The sequence below is a fragment of the Hippoglossus hippoglossus genome, chromosome 24, assembly GCF_009819705.1.
Source record: "Hippoglossus hippoglossus isolate fHipHip1 chromosome 24, fHipHip1.pri, whole genome shotgun sequence".
Classification (NCBI taxonomy): domain Eukaryota; kingdom Metazoa; phylum Chordata; class Actinopteri; order Pleuronectiformes; family Pleuronectidae; genus Hippoglossus; species Hippoglossus hippoglossus.
In genome coordinates, this window is record NC_047174.1 from 13,143,891 (window position 1) to 13,164,058 (window position 20,168).

Sequence of the window (20,168 nt, forward strand, 5' to 3'; positions counted from 1 at the left end):
GCAGCAATAATTCAGCCTCAGAGATGTAATTAATGGAAGCTGTACATTGAAAGTACAGCTTTTTCACATCCTTTAAAAAGGGTTTAAACTGAATATTTGCTGCAGGAAATATGCAAATAGGAGCAGGTAAAGAGATGTATAAAAAGGCGAAGAGCTCATAGCCCCGTCAAGGCCCAACAGTCCCCTTAAATTCAATCTAGCTGAACCAAATTTCACACACTCATCAGTTCTCTATGCCTGTTTTTTTTTTTCAAGATCCATGAATTGTTCAAAACATTACATCTTAAGGAAAATTCCTGGGTCTGTCTGCTGATCTGGATATGCTCCAGATTTAACATGTTCCTCCCTGACCCATCATGTTTCATGGTAATACATCCAGCAGTAATACGTCCAGACGTTTTTGCATAATCTTGCTTCCAAACAAATAAACAGAGAGGTAAAAAGGGGTACCCCACCAAAAGCGAACGCCAAGCCTCCACAGATGACCCCCCCGGCTCCATGGACTTGAGCAGCCGACACGCCCAAGCACACAACGTCCAGGTACGTCAGAACCCAAGCGTTTGTCCCAATCAACCGTTGAGCTCAGACCTGATGACATTTTTTTATATACAAAAAGACTTTTCCTCTTTGATACAGACCCAAACTGATGAATAAATTCTGAGCAGCACTTTCGTTTGTGACAGGAAGTGACATATAGTGCAACCTTCCTGTGTGACACTTGGCACGCCACAGCAACAGATGGATAATGAGATACAGAAAAAATATGATATGCAGCGTACTGTAGTAGAGATAAGAACAATAAACCGAGCGCCCGGTTCTAAAATAAAACTGTTAGGACGGGGGTGTAAGTATTGTTATTCTGATGCTAATTATATGTGTGTTAAACAGCTCTGTAATTACAGACTGATTTTCTGCATTGCAACTGAGAAATAGGAAGAGTGAGGATCCTAGAGTGTGACTGCTTCGAATAGCAGTCACACTTCATTTCCCCATTCTGAGCAGTGATAACAGATGCAACAAGTGTCTCAGCCACTCTTGTTTGAAAGCTGTTGTAATAAACCTGGTTGAACCCAGGTTAAAGGTTGAAATTCACACATTGTGTAATTATTAATAGGACTGCTGTGGAATTCTGTCCGACTGAACAGGGAGCCAATTATTCTCAATGCCGCTCGCTCGCTCTCTCCCTCAGGTTCCTGTTGGCAACCACCCACTTACACAAACACAGAAATAGTTATCGATACCACAACTTTCATCCATAAATAAAGCACAACACTAAATCCAAAAATAACCCACCACGCACAGCCTCCCCCCAACGGCTCTTACTAATGACCTGTCTGAGGAGCCATCTGCTTTCTTGTCCTCATAGCTCAGCTTTGTGTGTGTGTGTGTGTGTGAGCGTGTGTGTGGCGTCTGTGGTCATGTTCATGTAAGGCAGGTTGCTGGCAGGTGCTACATGGAGCTCAGTGACTTGTGAAGGGACTCAGTGTGCTAAAAGCAATTGTCTCAGCTCACCAGTCACTGTTTAATCTGAGCTGAAGTGATCCAACTAAAAGGCCTTATGATCTATAAAAGCAGCTTCATGCACTGGGACAAGGTTTCCTGTTGTCCCTGCATTACAGGGTTCAAAAGTTCCTCAGTGTTCTATTCAGTTCTTGTGATAGATTGTCCGTCTGTTATCTTACTCTCTGAGGATCGCAGGGGGAGCTGGAGCCAATCCCTGCTGACATTGGGCGAGAGGTGGGGTACACCCTGGAGAGGCAGCCAGCGTATTACAGGGCTATGATACAGAAACAAACTCATTCACACATCTCCCAGTCTCTCATTAACCTAATCCCCACACCGCATGGCTTGAGACTGTGGGTGGAGGCCAGAGTACCCAGAGAAAACCCACGCAGAGAACACGCAAACTCCACTAAGTAAGAGGCAATAGTGCTAACCGCTGCCCCAAGGCCCAACAGCACCCTTACGAAACCACCATTTAAAGTCATTAGGTACAGATTTTTACTTGGATCTGCATCCAATTGCACACACTCATATCAGTCTACTTAATATTTCATCTCCATCCATGAATTATTCTCTGCATCCCTCCATTAAGTTACATGGTAATCCCATATGTAGTTCTTGTCTAATCCTGGGAACTAAAAGACAGACAAACGCACCAGGATGAAAAACCTCTTTGAAACGGAAATACTGGAACACATGCAGTGCATTTCCTTACCAACAGACTACAAAGGTTGATCTTGTCAGTCACATGTGCAACAACTTCATTTGCTCCATTGTTTCTACGAGGCCGTCACATGACTTCCTTATCTCCTGCCTCTCACATGATCTCACACTTACGCACAGTGCAACTGCCACTGTTTGTAATGCCATTCACTTTCAGTGTTTTGCAACAAACCTGCTTGTGTACACAATTAGTCCCCCCTGCAGGCGGCCACAAAATCACTGGTGGAGCCTGTTGTGTCTGTGTGCACACAGAGGAGTGTAATATGCTGAGCCATCTGCAGCATCATGTCTGCTCCATGCAGGAGACAGCCTCCCCCTCATGTCCAGGGAGTATGTCCAATACACACACAGACAGACACAGACACACCCAGCATGCATGTGTGCACTCATGCATCACAGGTAGGACAGGTAGGTTACAAGCAAGGCCACGTGCTCTTGCATGAGCACAAAGTGATGCCTATGTACAGTGCACGAGAGGAGAAAAACAATATGGTTTAATAATAACTGCTGTTATCCTGCTTGGTGTGCACGACTTCAAAAAGGTTTTGCTTCAGCAGTTTAGCTGTAACTACACACAGAGGAGACAGGTCTGCTAAATGACAGAAATACCTTGTCTTTGTTTGCTCGTGTCTCTATGGCAACGCTGACAAAGACGCCGCAGCAGATGGCTGTAGCACGTCTAAGTGGTCTAAATTGATCTATCTCCACTCCTTACACACCATTCTTCTACAAATATCTGGTTTCATCTTTTGAATAATCGTCAGGTGATAATTCCAGAGCGACGAGGTGGGACCAGAGGCATCTACGTATAAATAGTAGAAAAAAATCCAGAAGTCCCATTAATCATGTGCTGTGTCCGATGGTGTACATTGATGAAATAGGCTCCTGAGCCAAAATACCAACGCATTTTGGGGATCATGCGATTATATGTGTACATGTGTGTTTACAAAGACAATTTTCTAATCTACTCATCTTCTCTGTATTTAATAATGTGATTTATTCTTTTGTTCTCATCATTGACTTTCCTCCATGTTGTTATTACATGCATACTTACACTTATCATTTGAGAATGTACAGAGACATGTGCTGTATTAGTGTCTATCATGAGATCCTCTTATATTTCAAACATGCAGGAAAAGAGTTCCTCCAAGAAATGTCCATATTTGTGTATATTCTGCACGAGAATCCACCTCTAAATTATCACCGGCCACCCCTTCTCCTGCGCTTTGCTTGACTTGAACTACAGCCTGAGAAAAGCTACATAACAGGGGTAATGCATTCCGCATGTGCACAATTAAGGTGCAGGGTCTGATCTGCCGTGGTCTCACCAAATATGGTTTTTAGACAACTTGTGTGATGCAGCAAGGTCATTTTATACTACACACTGTGCTACAGACAAACAAGGTGCAACTGCCTTTGCAATTGGCTGCCTAGGTGCTCTCTATTCATGCAAGTGGATTAAAGAATTTATAATTATATATTTTATGAACGGTGAATACAGCAGTCACTGGGCTGCAGCCACTTGCAACGCCACAGCAGCAGAAGCTCGACGTGCAGAGATCTTCACTCATGTGAATATGTCTGGCTGATGAGGCCGTCACAGAACAAAACTCAATCAGAACTGTCATATCCAATTTTCTTTAATCAATCAACATCACTCTGTGTTCATAGCTTTAACTATGAGATCAGAGGACACCATGGAAAGACAGTGTATATAAAAAGCTCCCCTGTCTATTGGTGGCAGTGGGGTGATGTGATCAGGGAGACAGTTTATTAACAGATTTATTATCTCACTGCAGCTTTATGACAACAAGCATCTGCTCTGCTAAGTATCCTTAAACAAGTTGAAACAAGATGAAACCTCCTCCTGCTCTAGAGCTGGACATGTGCTATGACCTCAGTGAAATGAGGAGTTCTCTATTGGAGATTGATGATGTTTTTTTTGTTTTTTTTCTATTCATTAGGTCAGAGAGTTCTTTAAATTCCTGCTAAGGTGACACAAACATATAATCCCCATTGGTCTAAAGTGGATCCTTGCCCTGCTGATTGATTATGATGAGCATTAAAGTAAGGGGCGCAGTCAGGATTCTTTCTATGCGATGAAGGCCAAACATTTTTTTATTTGGTTTTATGCTGACATCCAGCCAAACAAGCACTGGGAAAGACAGAAAGGAAAGCAGAGAGGAAGAGGCAGAGAGCAAAAGCGAGGGATGAAGGGAGAGAGAAAGAAAGGAGTGAGGAGGGTGTGACCTTAATCCTGCAGAGGGAAAGAAAGAAACATACACGCACGGCACACGCACGCACATCTGGTCCATCCAGTTTCTGCATAGTATTGCAGAAGACATGTAATGTGTGCTGGCAGTTAAACTTGTGATACACTCATCGAAACTTCTGAGTCAGCACTCGGGCTGGTTGATCAGTTTCTCTGTGACTGCAGTGGGCTGTCATTCATGGGTGTGGTTGTTTGGAAACTGAAGCCCATTCATGACTCATGACTCTTTTAGGGTCATCAACTGTTTTTTTCTTTTCTTTTAAATGATGTTGTGTGAAATGATTCTTTTATCTTTGATTTCAAATGGCATGGGTCAGGGTCGTCAACATTTTTAAATGATGTATTATTTAATCTTTAGTTTGCCTCTTGTCTTTGACGTTTTCTCTTCTTGTTTTAATTTGTCCTCTTTGTGAGGCACTGACTGGTTTGAAAGGTTACATATGAATACACTAATTAATATTATTATTACAGTCACATCACTTTAGCTAATGTGTTAGCAAGGGCACAGCCATTTCCATTTTGAAGTTGACATCATATCTGTGAATTTGCACAAGCTATTATTAAAGTGACACTGACACAATTGTAAGCCAGTTCCACCACCATCACCACACACTGCAAGGTCATGCACATTATTGCACGGCGCCTGTGTCTTTCCCTGCACACAAGCCGCTACACGTTCCACCAGCACACCAGGACATAAAAGTAGGCTACTGTTCCAGGTGAGGGCGGCCATGCCACCGGGGAGACAGAGCAGATTCTGTTAATGACACCACAGATCTGGGTTCTGTCCAAAAAGCCTGCAGGGAGGGCTTCGCTCTCTGTCTCATCAAATAACAATGAGCAGCAACAAGCGGCAGGGGTGTTGGAAGGAAAATGTGACAACACAACCGCTGTGTCTGAACCAAAGTGCAGACAACAATCCACCATGTTGGGGTGAGTAGCTACATTTGACTAACTTTATCCTAAAACTGGAAAGATATACTTTGCAGCTGAAGTACACTGCCCTCATGTGGCTAGCACAGCACTATGAGTTAATACACACTAGGGCTCTCTCTCTCTCTCTTTGTGTGTGTGAGTGTGTGGAAGACTAAATGGCCCGGCCTAATGAGGTCCTGGTTAAAGTTAGAGGTAAGGTTTTAATTGTGTTTAGGTTAAAGTTCAGGTTAGGTGTGAATTGGTCATAAGGTTCGGAATAAGGCTTTGGTTATTCTGTCCACAATGAATGGAAGTCAATGCAAAATCCCAATAGGGTTGGCTGCACAAACCTGTGTGTCTGTCAGTGTACGTATATGTTTGTGTTAGCTCTTTTTGTTACCTAGGACAGTTTCATTAGCTATAGGCAAATATTTGTCATTTCCATTATATTAAAAGCTGAGGTTTTGGTATATAGGCCTAGTATGTGTGTACTTGTACTGATATATTTGTGAGGACCAGTTTGAGCATAGACCTTATGGAGTGACGACTTGGTTTTAGGCTTAGGGTAAGGTTAGGGTTAGGCTTAGGCATTTAGTTGTGATAATTAATGTTAGTACAATAATTTGTATGTGAGTGTGTGTTTGTGTGCGCTCCAGGTATTACTCATTTGTCTCGAACTAAATCTGTTTACAAAGTCACATTATGCACCTTAGGTTAGAGTTCTGCAAGTAATAACTAATAACTGTGTGTGTGTGTGCGGGCCAATTTTGGTTCAATACCATCATTGTGAGGACATTTTGACGTTGTGAGGACATTTTGGCTGGTCCTCACAAATTCAAAGGGCTGTTTGAGGGTTAAGACTTGGTTTTAGGTTTAGAATTAGGTTTAGGTTAGGCATTTAGTTAGGTTAAGGGGCGGACTAGGGAATGCGTTATGTCAATGAGTCCTCAACTATAGGGAGACGTGCATGTGTGTGTGTGCGTGCGTGCGCGCGTGCGAGAGAGGAAGAGAAGGAGAGAATGAGAGATGGACAGTGGGCTCCAGTCGGCCTACATCCGTGTCCCAACTCCCACATGAGATGCAGACAGGGGGAAGAGCGGGTGTCTGGTCGGGGGGCGCAATGGTGACCCACATCCTGGCTTAAACCACACCCCCTCAAAGCATCCCTTTACGTCAGACTCCATAAGCACCCACGAGATCAGAGCGGCACGATTTCCACACATTAAAACCGAAATGCATCCTTGTGTCACTTTAAACGCACCAGGACGCGTTTACGTGCCGGCGGACGTGGGCACTTCCTCTGGATTTTTGAAATCCCTCATTTTACTCCATCTGTGGGAGCCAGCGTCTGCTCGAGGCTGCGTCCATGTTCTGCTTCCACAGGGGTGTTCACACGCACAAGAGTATCTAAATCTTGAATTGTTAATATCTGCTTTGCTTCTGCCCAATAATAAATAGTTTCAATATCGATAAAAAAGCGTATAGTTGAATAATGATCTTTGTAGAAGTGGTTTAATCAACTATTTAAGAAGTTTTTCGAGCGACCACCCCTACATGAAAACGTGGTGCGCTCCACTCCCTGCCGTTAGCCGTTGTTGTATCCGATGCTACTGAACAGATTCGCCGTGGTACAAACTCGCTCCACACTGGCACAAAACCCCGGAAAAGATGCTCCTTCACGGGGCTAAAACAAGAAAACACGCCGCCAGAAGTCCCGGGAAACTTTACCGAACTGTGGGCAAACTTTGAGAGATTTTCAACCCAAATACCACTTGTCCACAGTTTGCGAGGAGTGGGTTAGCATTGTTTTATCCCACCACCACTGTTGCCATTGGACGCGGACACAGACACACATATATATTCTTTTTTTTAAAAATTCTTTTTCTTCTGGAGCAAGTCCAGTCTGATGAATTCACCGAAAAAAGACGGAGACGACGATGTGCCCGTTAAAGACCCGGTGAAATATGGCGAACTGGTCATTTTGGGGTAAGTCTCCCTTTTTGTTTTTTTTTTAAACCTGAAGCTATAGTAAGAAATGTGTGGGATGGAGAAACCCTCCATTAACCTTGAATGTGTAGCATTAGCATCGGCACAATAAACCCACAGATGACGTGTGAGCTCAGGTTTGTTCTTGTTAAAATAAATGGCTGTTACGGTGGTTTATTCGGGCTGTAAATCTTTATAGTACCAGCTCATTTATTACACACCACCGTCGTTCACCGCCGCCAGGGAGGTGTAGTAATGTTACAAACTAACTTTATCACAGGAAGCCATATTCTCTTCCCTGTGGGGGGTTTCCAGCATCACGTATGCTTTGTATGTGTGAGCTACATACATGTTATAGCCATGGTACATGAGGCCACACAGATGTAGCCGCTTTTTCATCAATGGTTGTGTCGGGGGTGGTGATGGAGGGAGGGAGGGGAGGGGGGCTGGATTGCTCTGCCTGAAAATCCCAATGATGTCATACTATGCTGGATCTGCGATAGTGAGGCAGAGGAGGGTGATATCATGGTGTGGAGGAACATGCAGGTTGCAATGTGTGATTTAAAGCCTGTGTAGTCTGTGGCTGAAGAAGAGAGCGCTTGCATCCAGATGACCATCCATGCCGAGGAGGAAGAAGAAGCAGGAGGAGGAGGAATAAAGTCTCTCTACATCACCAGCAACACAGTAGGGCCGGATGTGCTGATGACAGCCACCAGCTTCCACAGAGTTTCCCACCCTTCATCCTCCACGCTGTGCATGGTGGTCCGCAGGGCCTAGAAATGCCACAGCACACACACACACTCATACACGCAGAGTCACGCAGCGCTTCCTCTGTATGCCAAAGATAACTGACCTAATGGCCTATTGCTTCCCCTCTGGCTGAACGTGGAGTTAGGAGGCTGTAGGCCGCCTGTATCAGAATACTGATTAGTCGTCCTCTGTGAACAGAGCAGGCCTTCACACCCTCTGAAGAGGCTGAGGAAATGATCATTTGATGCAAATGTTAGATTTCTAGCCATGCAAAATACACACAAGCACACCCTGCGGTTTGTGGCACGATGCTTAATGTGCCTCTTCGATTGTAGAAAATGCATTTTGTGTTGGCTCACTTTTAAACTGTAATGATTGAGGTATGGTTTGAATGATGGCCAAAGGCTTGTGGGTTATGATAGCTATCCTCCTTGTGGGCCTACATTTGAAAGACTGTCTGGTATTATTGTGTTATTAAAGCCACATACAGTATGTTAAAAATAACTCAATCATATCACACTGTTGGCTTTGAATATCATATTATTACTTAGGTTATCCACTATATAGATCAGATTTATTATGATTCCGGCCCTTGACCACCCTCTGTCCTCAGACATACAGCAGGTAACTCCCAGCGTCCGAACAGGCTGTTCTCTCCTCTGCTTCCTGTCAGATGTCATGTTTTCCTGGCCCGTTTTGTGCAAGTGTGGTTTGACTTTGCATCTGTCGGCCTTGATGATCGTATGCACCGTGTGGTCGATTGCAGCTTCAGTACGGCCATGTGATCTTTGCAGTGGCTGCCTGCCATCGCTCATTACCTTAGTTAGCCTGGACACTGCGTACGGCAGCACGGCCCCTGTCCCAGCAGCCCCCGGCATCGCTCAATGCACCTCTACCCCGTGACCCGCTCCCGTCGCCATGCAAACACCCTCTTGTCTTTGCTGGTTATCTCCCCCACACCTGTTTATCTCAGCCACAGCCCCTCTTAACAGTCTCAGTCGCATTCCTCTGCCTTACACCCAGTCCTTTCTCCGCCAGCCTCTCTGTGTTTTGCTGAGTGCTGACTTTTACAGGAGCAGCTCTCCTCGGTGCCTTGCCCTCAACTAAAATAAACCCTGTGTCGAGGGGCAGAAGGAGTGAATATTTCATATTGTGCTTTATGATGTGCACAAATGCGTGATGCAGGCCATGGCTGCCCAGCACACTTCACATAGCTCTTACTGTGGCCTTTTCCTCCGACCCTTATGCTCGCTGTATCTCTGCCCTTTCTCCCTCCATATCCTTTCCCTGCCCTTATCCTCATTTCATTCATTTAGCTTAAGTTTTCTCTCTCTAATACTCAGGATAGATTCTGACTGCTTTTCTTTCTCCATCAAGGCGTTTGCCACCTTTTCGCTCTCTTTAAGCTGATTTTCTCTCCTGTGCCCTCTTATCCTCGGTCCCATTTCATATCTCATACCTTCTAACCAGAACCCTCAGAGCTCTGTCCTCATATGTCTGTCTTTACTGACCCAGTCCTCCTCTTGTCAGACGGCATTTGAATTAACAGGCAGGGCAATGAAGGGAGCAGGCAGCACTGAGTCATCCTCCTTAGTTGGACTCCACATTTAATGTCAAGTACATGCAGCCTGTTTGAAGGGTTTTCCAGGTAGAATGCCCAATCATCTCACCATCACCCCACTGACTCTCTGCCCTGCTCTGGCCTTGTGGTTGATGTCAATGAATTCTGGCCCTGAGATCCATGGACGTTTGGTTTATTAAAACGTATAATGCCAATAAACTTCTCTTAGACAAACAAACAGACTTTTACTAACAAAATGTACTAGTGAAACTGAAGTCAATAAACAACGTGTCATGTTATTATACGAAAGATATGGGCAAAAGCGTTTGCTTCGGCTAAATACAGCAAACAATTATTTTAATTTTAATTTTAATTATTAATTAATCAGCCCTATTTTTTTCCTGTTTATTGTTTACATTGTTTGGTGTATACAACATCAAAAACAGTTGAATATTAACCACGACACTGAAAAGTGTCCCCCCCCCTTAATTGAATCTGCTCCAAAAGGGAATGGATTTCTCCTTCACCCATGCCCCACCCATATCGGTTTAGTAGTTTTTACAAAAAATCAAACTATTTACCTTTAAAGAGCTGGATCTAATACTTTGCCTAAAAATGCTTTTATCTGATAAACCACAAATTACATAATATACTAATAATTTCAACCGTAGTTCAGATGAATAATTCTTATTTTTTGGGGTTTCAACCAAGGATTTTTTTTTTGACCAATAATTAGTCAGTTTATTCCGTTGTCGGATGAGCAGATTAATGTCTAAACAACTCACCAGAGCCAAGAGTCATGTCTTAAAACTAATATAATATAAACTGTCCAGCAGCAAAAAACTCAAAGTATCTGATTTTTGATGAAACAAATGAAGAAAGGCTGGGGTGTTTTTTTGGCATTCGACCATAACATTATTGGCATTTAATGAACAAATTAATCAAATATAAAAAAACTGTCACAGAATGATTTTCTTTTTAAAGACAGTTTAATGAATCATACAGTTTCAGAGCTACATGGTACAAACATAGTAGAGCGGGCTGTGGCGTCGTCAGCCCACGCTGCTGCAGGACTGACTGACTCAGAACAGAGCCAAACCAGATGCCCTCTGATCTGATGCAGTTTGAAGGCCAGTAAAACCAGTTATTGTCCCTCCTAAAGTCTTCTTGCCTGCGGGGTATCCGCTGAATAGTTTTAATAAAGACCATGTCCTGCTGATTAGTCAGAAGCCGAAAACCAGAATACAGCCTCCTGTGTCAGCCCAGACAAAAAATTTGGTTTTAACACGGCTTTAAAAAAAAGGACAATGTCCAGATTTCAGTTAGCTCCGACGTTAGAATGAAGTTAACATGATCATTACACAGTAATTAAAAAAAAAAAAAAAAAAGGAAAACTGAGAATGTATTCATGTTGGATTTTAAAAGGCTCTGTCTAGAAAACATTATTTACCACTCCTAAAACTCGTTATGTCCAAACTAGAACACGTACTCAAAGCTGCACTGTTAATAGTAATGTGTGATTGTGTTTATAAAGCTATTCAAGCTTGCTGAAAATGCTTTCCACTTTAAATAGAAGTTAAACAACAAGCTAGCTCCACTTTTTTCAGTATGCAAACAAGATCACTGTGTTTTTCCTACCATGAGGCATTCTCCATGAAACAAGATAAACGGGATGAATGTGTGAACTTATGGACATGTTGTCTCTGAGTTGTATTCTGGTCTGATCTGGTACATTTGGGTGTGATGTCCTTATTTCCGTCCTGTGCTTTGTCTTTCCGCAGGTACAATGGTTCTCTTCCAAGCGGAGACCGGGGGCGCAGAAAGAGTCGCTTCGCTCTGTACCGAAGGGCCAAGGCCAACGGTGTCAAGCCCAGTGCGGTGCACATCCTCAACACGCCACAGGACAGCAAGGTACATGTGTGTTTGCTGTGTTTTTTTATCAGCGTGAAGAATTCCTTTCCTTCCTGTGACTCCCTAGTCTTTCCTAAATGGGCCAGAGGATGGATGACTCAGCATCATGACTGGTGTGTGTGTGGTCTGTCACTCTCTGTTGTATATGTGTGTGCGTGCATGTCTGCATCCATAAATGGGGACAGAGAGATGATGAAGTAAAGAAAAAATAGTTTAAGACGGGTTTTACCATCATGCGCTCATTGTGACATGCTACTACGACATATACCATAACATGACTTTGTTTTACAATTATGAATTGACTGTGTTTTATTGATCTTCAGTTTAGTTTTTCTTGGAGTGTGTAGATTTTGAAGAGATAAAAGACTGTTCCAAAAGATGAGCTCATCCACTCATCCTGCTTGCTTTTGTTGTTGTTGTTGCAGGCCGTACACAGCAGGGGGCAGCACAGCATTTCTTTCACTCTGTCCCGTAACCAGACAGTGGTGGTGGAGTACTGCCATGACAACAACACAGACATGTTCCAGGTAACACATTGAGAAACTCAAAAATACACGTTCAAATGTTTCTATACAACATTCTTGAATAAAAGTCGGTACGGTAAAAATTATCTCTAATTTGTGATCACGTGCTGTTTTTCTCCCAAGTTATGCTGTTATGTAATCTCATCAAAGCAGTTTTTGTTGTCAGTAGATTATTTTGGTTCAGATCCATTAAGAAGTAAAAATAAATTCTCGTGTGGAAAATCTCCATGAAAGTCTATTTTTATACACCAGGTTTTGCTCATATAATAGTATCACAGATTTATTTGGTTTTCAGAAAACAAGGAATCTTTTAATCAAGTTACCCACAGCATTAAAAGCCACAATCATCATCAACAGTATATTAATAGACATTACACCACTTTTAATTCTGAATATCACTTCAATCATCATTTGTTTTGATAAATGTTGTTCACAAAGCGCTTCTCTGTGTCTGCCCCCGCAGATCGGACGCTCCACAGAAAGTCCCATCGACTTTGTGGTGACAGACACCTCCGGAGGGGGGAAGGAGGGGGAGGACCCCTCCATTGCTCCCAGCACGATCTCACGTTTTGCCTGCAGAGTCGTGTGCGAACGCAACCCACCCTACACTGCGCGCATTTACGCCGCAGGCTTCGACTCCTCCAAAAATATCTTCCTAGGAGTGAGTACACTGATATTCCAGCCAATAGAGGTGTCTGATAAGAGGTGTATTTTTGGAATCAGGATTGTAGCTGTTTGAAATATTGACAAACTCAAGGTGTGTGTTTTCGATATATGGTTCACAATTTAGTGTTCTTGACCACTTTGGGACACAGAGGGGGGCTCGTGATATGATTTCTGTAAATCAGTTGCAATTTAAAACCATTTAAAATAGAATATTTTAGCCATAATTGTTATAAAAGATAAAACCATGCAAATAAAAATATTTTATCAACATTGTGAAATTCTTTATGCCCGTGACCCCTGAGGTGATTATAACATATTAGTCATAGCGTCAGTTGCAGCAGGTTAATATACAGCACCATAGGATATATTCCAACAGAATTTTTTGCAAACTAGCTCAAATCAATATCCTCTTGGATAATGGGGGTCCTCAGTCTCTGGGGTCAGGGGCTAAAACGTTTTGGAACCTCTGAGCTAAAACAAACGTTATATGACATCATGTATCATGTATACGTGCTCACGTCTGTGCCACCACAGGAAAAAGCAACCAAATGGAAAAACCCTGATGGACACATGGACGGTTTGACCACCAACGGGGTGCTAGTGATGCATCCAGAGGGGTTTCCAGAGGAGCCAAAGCAGGGGCTGTGGAGGGAGATCTCTGTCTGCGGTGATGTCTACGCCCTTAGGGAGACACGCTCTGGGCCCAGCCGGGGCAAACTGGTGAGTCACCACTGTTTAGGTTGCCACGTCCGTATCGCTTTTTGACCCCATGAAGGTTGTGGGAGGTTTATTTTTGGTTTTTGTGTGTCTGCTCTGTATCCAGGCAGAGGGAGAGAGCAGCGCACTACGAGACGGTTCCCTGGTTGACCTGTGTGGTGCCACCCTGCTGTGGCGTACGGGCGAGGGGCTCATGCGTGCGCCCACCCTGCGTCACCTGGAAGCACTTCGACAGGAGCTCAATGCGTCCCGGCCCCAGTGTCCTGTCGGCCTCAGCACACTGGCCTTCCCCAGCCTGCCACGCAGCCACAGGTCAATCTTTAGTGCTTGTTCATACAATGGATTGTGTTTTATTTTCATGTCTAAAGTACTAACTACTACTGACAAAAAACGTTGATGTTTTACTGTAGCCTTGAAGAACGTCAACCCTGGGTCTACCTCACTTGCGGTCATGTCCATGGACGCCACGACTGGGGCCAGAGATCTGAGAGGGAGGAGCAACCAGGGGAGGGCGAGGGCTCTACAACCCGCCGAGAATGTCCCCTGTGCAGGAGTGTGGGTCCCTACGTGCCCCTGTGGCTGGGCTGTGAGCCTGCTGTGTATGTTGACGCCGGCTCTCCTACTCACGGTTTTGTTCCGTGCGGTCACGTCTGCTCAGAGAAGACAGTCAGGTACTGGGCAGAGACCCCACTGCCCCATGGGACCCACGCCTTCAGACCTGTCTGCCCCTTCTGCTCCAGTGCCCTCAGCACCCCCGGCTGGACGCGGCTCATCTTCCAGGGCCCCATCGACTAGTCGCCACAGCAACCACTATAACAACAACCATTCATGTCGCGAATATTGGTCAGTATGGAAAGGTAATTAAGTTGGAGTGCTTAACGTCATTTTCGCGTTATTAAAGCATATGTGTTCTGCAGTCAGTATTCAACGTTGTCAGTGAACGCAGCTCCAAGCTGAAGAATCCTGTGTCTTGTTTATCCTTCAGTCGCTGTTAATTGGTATACGATGATGAGAATAGTGGCAGAATAATCCATACTGTCATGTGAACAGTATTTATTCTGAAATACCTGATGTCCTCTTCTCTGTTATTCAAGAGTCTGCTGGTTTTTATTTCAAACCAACGCCTCACTAGCCGATTTACCCAGAAACCTCTGAAAATACACACAAGAGCGTAATCACCACCTTTAGGTGGGTGAAGTGTCTCACTGAGTGAAACATGTATTCTGACATCGTAGTCTCCACTTTCAGATTTAATATCCAACCACTTTCACCTTCATTTGCACTTGTTTGCATTCTGACTTCCTCGCTAACCTGAATGGCCAGTTGATTCATATTCATAGCTGCACTCAACAGGCTGTATGATAAGTACCTGTGTTAAATGAGCGAGGGATCACAGGTTGTTCCATGAAGAGGAAATGATTAACCACTTTTAAAATCATTGTTTGTATTCAAATATCCATTTAGTGTGACACCTATGCACAGGCCCATGATAAACGAGACCCCCTGTTTACCATTAGCTTGGAGTTAGAAACCTGCAGACTCTTTGATTAGCACTGAAGCACCAGAGGGAGCTCTTCATGCTATGTAAGGACAAGTCTTATCCAGATTATCGAGCAGACAAAGGATAAACAAGGGCTGGGAATAAAACTGGGTAAACGCCACTTCATAACCCCCCTAAAGCAATAAAAGCACTCTCATAGATAAGCTAAATGTTGTGCTATGTTTAGCCAAGTGTTGTGTCAGCGCTCGTCACATATAACAAGGCTGAAATGGTTTCCAGGTTAAGGGCTCAACCAGAGGCGTGTTCAATACCACAATTCATTTTATTTCTACATGAGGTCGTAGACCAGGTAACCAGGTATCTTAGTAAGTGTGATGTAACCAAAGGCTGACATTTTAAAGACGAGCAACTGAATCAGTGAAAAAAATATATTTTTAAATCATTTTAAATGCATCCAGTAGGGGGGGGCCATGGATCTAGTGATAGAGCATGATGGCTGCAGGGCTGTCGGTTTGATCCTCGGCTCCCCTGAACCCAGGTTGTGTCAGGAACGGCACAAAGCTCATGCCAAATCACATATGTGGATGGTGATCCACTGTGGCAACCCCATCCATTCAAATACATGAAGCAGCCACATCATGCCGACAGAAATCAGGACAAGTCATCACATACAAGCATTTAGGATTGTTAAATGAAATTGAACACACTTCTGGTTACTGAATTCTGATTAACAGGCTCTGCGTTAGTGTGACGGAGCGTCTGAGCGGTTTGACCGTGCATAACCTCAAAAACCTTTTTTTTGTTTGGTTTGTTTGTTTATTTCAAAGAAAACTATTTTGTTAGGAAATGGGGAGGGGATTTAACCGGGGAAGCGGGGAGGAATTCTTTTAGATGTTCAGTGTTAAAATGAAAGAAAAAAAAAACTATTTTTCTAACAGATAATTGGTTTGAGTTAACCGTTGTTACTCAGTGTAAGCAAGTTCTGTATGTTTCCGAATATTATCGTGTGGTAGATGTAGGAGAGCTTGTGAGTGAGAAAAAAACGTTGCCAACACTGTGTCCAACAAACACACGTTAACACACTGCTACCATAAAACATTGCCCAGACAATGAATGTAGCCAAATACTCAGGCTATGTTAAGCCTTCCCTGGTGCTCATATTGAATGGTCTATATTGTGATACTATTTTTGTAACTGAATATTATGGTGTAGCCTGGTGAACTAGCTCAAAAGAGTTTGATGATTTCAATAATAGCCTCAAGTGTGGAAGACGTATAATTGATAACACACACACACTCACGTGGAATTTGTGTCTCGCTTGCATGTGCTGAACGTACACATACAGTATGTACACTACACAGACACGTACTCCAAAAACTTTGCACGGTGGATTGCCAACCTGTTATTCATGCTCAGAGGGTTTGTTGCAGACCAAGATGTCTTCCACGTACTCTGCTGTCAAAACGGCAGCATTTTAGTTTAGGGGTTGTATTATTTTTATTTTCTTTTTTTTTTGGAAGATGTCTTTAAAAGAAACAAAGACAGAGAGCCTGAGAACAAAAACCTCATACTTGATAGATGTGTGACATTTGTGAATGAGAACCATCAAATCCCACTTTGTACTACTATGCTAATATTTTCCACCAAAACCAATTCACTGCAGAGGGATGTCCACGTCAACGTGTGTTTACATTTTGTATTTAGACCAGACTGTAAATAAAGATGGACGACGTGTCTCCACATCCTTCCAGTATCCAGAAACGGAGCCAAAATACCCTGTGTATGAACACCGGTTTCTTGGAGCCGGAGTCTGCGTTGTAGCGATTGGGAGATTATGGTGTCGAGGTTGATTTGTGCACTCGACCAATCGTGAGTCAGTTTACCTGTATGGTCACACACCAGTGAATATTTCAGAGATGAACTTTCGACTCCAGTTCACTTCAAATCTGTGTGAGTGAGAGGGTAATAAAACATTAGCTTCCTATTTTCGCTTCACTTATATATGTGTGACCAGACCCATATACCACGATCCAGGTGCTTTGGCTTCACTTTTGAGGAGCTGTCATGTCATCCATCTTTATATTCAGTCTGATTTTAGCCGATAGTGGAACAACTCACGCTACCAAGAGTTTTCAGAACACTGTATTTTCCATGTGAAGTCTAAATACAAGATTTAAGCTCAGCTGAATGCGGTGGACAAAACGACGCAGTGTTGATAATTACTGTCGCTCAGGATTGGTGTTTTCAGATTCACGGCGGGCAACGCCCGAAGGTAGAAGTCACTTTGAGACTAAATGTTAAAAAACAACGAGATTCATACTGTGTAGCAGAACCGATGTGAGACGAGGGTAGAGAGAGAAGATCACCACAGGTCCAGGTTCAGTCCCATACGGGTCTTACTGCAGTACAAGGCAATGAAAACATCTCGATCAGCTGCCCTTTACTACGCACGCCAAATCCAGTGAATCCTGCTTTTGAAGATGATGTAATCAACAGTTAATGTAACACATTGGCATGTGGATGGGAGAAGCCTTGCAGCACCCTCATTGGCTTCTTGTTTAGCTCACTCTTCTTTCACTTCTCCTTTGCTCTATTCTTTTATTCAAACCCTCTGTGGGTTACAGGTGTCCATATGCAATTTCCCTTTTTTTAAATTTGTTTTTAGAATTTAGTGAAAGAGTCAGACGCATAATGTATTTTAGCGTGGCATCAGGTTGTTTAACACTACCAGTAACATCATTAGCTCGTCCCTAACTTTCTGTTGTTTTATTATATCTATCGATTGACCTTCATGCCACATGATTAAACCTCATTCTCCTCAACTGAGTAGCTGACACTTCTTCTACAGGGCAAAACCTCACAGTTAACAATGCATTCCTTTAAATACATCTGTGTTTTGTACAGCTATTTTCTATTATTTTATATCATATTCTCCTGTAATTGTCCGGTGCACAGACAATCGCTATACACATGTCAATAAACCTGTTAAAAAGTTGAACCTGCTCTGTCTGTTTTGTCGCTATAATAATATACATTTAATTGTATTTAAATGAAGCCAAAAGCAAAGTGCACTTCTATCCCAGCAGAGGGCGCTCTCTACCAGCGCCGAGACTGACTGCAGGCCCATGATGAGGTTGCTTTGAGTTGCATCACCTCTTTACAATAATCAAGCGTTGTAATGAGCAGTTTTGGCAGTTGCACATGTGATGAGACGTTTAAAATTACCCAACGCAGAGCAATTTAAAGAACTTGAGTTTGACACCTCGCAGAAGAATCCAGGATGAAAGAGCTGCTGAGAGCGACGCTGCTCACAAGTCTGTTCAGGAATTGTTTCACTGCAGTAGAGGGTTTTTTTACTCTTTCAACGATTATGAAGCTTATTTCAGGGGTGTCTCACTTACAGATTACATTTAATCTTTTCTAAAGCACAGGAGGGAGAAAACTAAAAGCACGCTGAAACTATAGAAGAGACTTTAAACAAAGTTAATTATAATACATGTTGAAAGTTTTCTACTGAGGACAATGCACAGCAGGCACATGCCCAGGGCTCTGGAGCCAGTGGAGGCCCTTAACATTTATTATTAGTATTAGCATTTTGTGAAATATTGGGGAAATGAGATTGTATGATTATACATTTTTTTTGAATATTTTCTAAATTAGCAGATTATAGATCATATTAGACTTTATCTGATGTTTCATGTCCTGTTAACATGTCAACATAATGAATATAATTTCAAAGTGATAAATGTTGTGTGGTTGTAGGTTTCCCCATTGGCCACACTCCAGGGGTCCAGGGCTCATGGTTATGATGATCCGCCCATGAATGAGGATGTTACAGCTGCTGTTTGATATGTTTGGAAGTTTATAATGAGTAAATGTTCTTGTAGTCAAAGCCAAAGAGGTTATGTTTCCAGCCCCTTCTCCTTTGTTGGTTTGTATGTTTTTTTGTGAGCAAGATAAAAAAAAAAACCTGAAGGGATTTCAACAGAACCTGGTGGAGGGAATTCAAGATAGTGTGTTTTCAAACATTGTCGCTGATTTCTCAGGTAATAATTCATGGATCTTGATGAAAATCTGGTATATTTTGGAAATTTATATCTTTTGTATGTGATATTTGATGCAGCTTAATTGAATTGAAGGGGACTGTTGGGCCTTGGCAGAGGTTTGTGCTCTAAACTGAGCCCCATTGTAGTAATGAGGAAGAAGCTCTTGATATTGTAACAGAGGCATGAGAGACTGGATGGTTGAACCCAGAAACACTGGTGTTGTTTAACAGTTTATTCTCGATGTCCGTGCTGGATTACACCTCGGCCCTGGTCCCGAAAGCCCCAGGTTCACTGTATCATGTAGTTTACGGTAGTACCATGAGTTGTAACTTTGTTCGACTAAAGCATTAGATCACCTGACATGACAGAGACTTGGCCGCATCGCAGAGCTGCACTTCATCTGTAGCACTTCCACTGACACTTCAAGCACTCATCGTGTTATACAGGCAGGAGAATCAAGGTCTGGTTACTGATATGCTGGAGGGAGGGACTGTGTGAAGACTGGGAAATAGGACACTGATACGTCCTGGTGTGGTGACACATTTAAAAATAAAGCCGACGGCTGGGTTGCTTCATCTCTTAATATCCAGGACTTGTCTTGAGGAGGGGTCTTGTGTCAGAATCCATTCAGAAGACCATAATATTAATTTCAGGTGATACTGTGCTTGAATTGTGTTTTTCTAAATTGATTTGTGTCAAATCAGATTATCACAGTGTGAACTCAGGACTGTGCAACAAACCACGTTTAGGAAATATAGTGCATTCTGCACAGTGTGGAAAGGAAGAGGGGCCCAGCAGTTCTCTCTCTCGCCCTGCGGCTCCCATGCAGGTTTATACGGCCATGCTCACTGTGTGTGTGTGTGTGTGTGTGTGTGTGTGTGTGTGTGTGTGTGTGTGTGTGTGTGTGTGTGTGTGTGTGTGTGTGTGTGTGTGTGTGTGTGTGTGTGTGTGTGTGTGTGTGTGAGAGTGTGTGTCAGGGGACGTAGCATAGATGCCGGAGGCAGGGTTTAAGCAATACAGTTGAATTCTCTCTGGAGGGATTTGTAGGTTTTGATCCCAGCTAATTAATGTGAAACCCTCAATGGGAGTTATG

At 43.2% G+C, this 20,168-nt stretch overlaps 1 protein-coding gene across 2 annotated transcripts; it reads left to right on the forward strand.

Annotated features, from left to right (window-relative positions):
* Positions 1-5,355: 5,355 nt before the first annotated feature.
* Positions 5,356-18,024, forward strand: LOC117758365 (E3 ubiquitin-protein ligase pellino homolog 2). 2 transcript variants are annotated; one of them, XM_034579978.1, is made up of 7 exons: positions 5,356-5,431; positions 11,492-11,621; positions 12,047-12,148; positions 12,609-12,806; positions 13,346-13,531; positions 13,635-13,840; positions 13,939-18,024. In XM_034579978.1, exons 1-7 carry the CDS (start codon positions 5,424-5,426, stop codon positions 14,321-14,323), a joined length of 1,215 nt encoding a protein of 404 aa, XP_034435869.1. In that variant the 5' UTR covers positions 5,356-5,423; the 3' UTR covers positions 14,324-18,024. The 2 variants fall into 2 exon arrangements, with proteins under 2 accessions (XP_034435869.1, XP_034435868.1); XM_034579977.1 differs by lacking the exon at positions 5,356-5,431 and adding an exon at positions 6,435-7,399.
* The last annotated feature ends 2,144 nt before the right edge of the window (positions 18,025-20,168 follow it).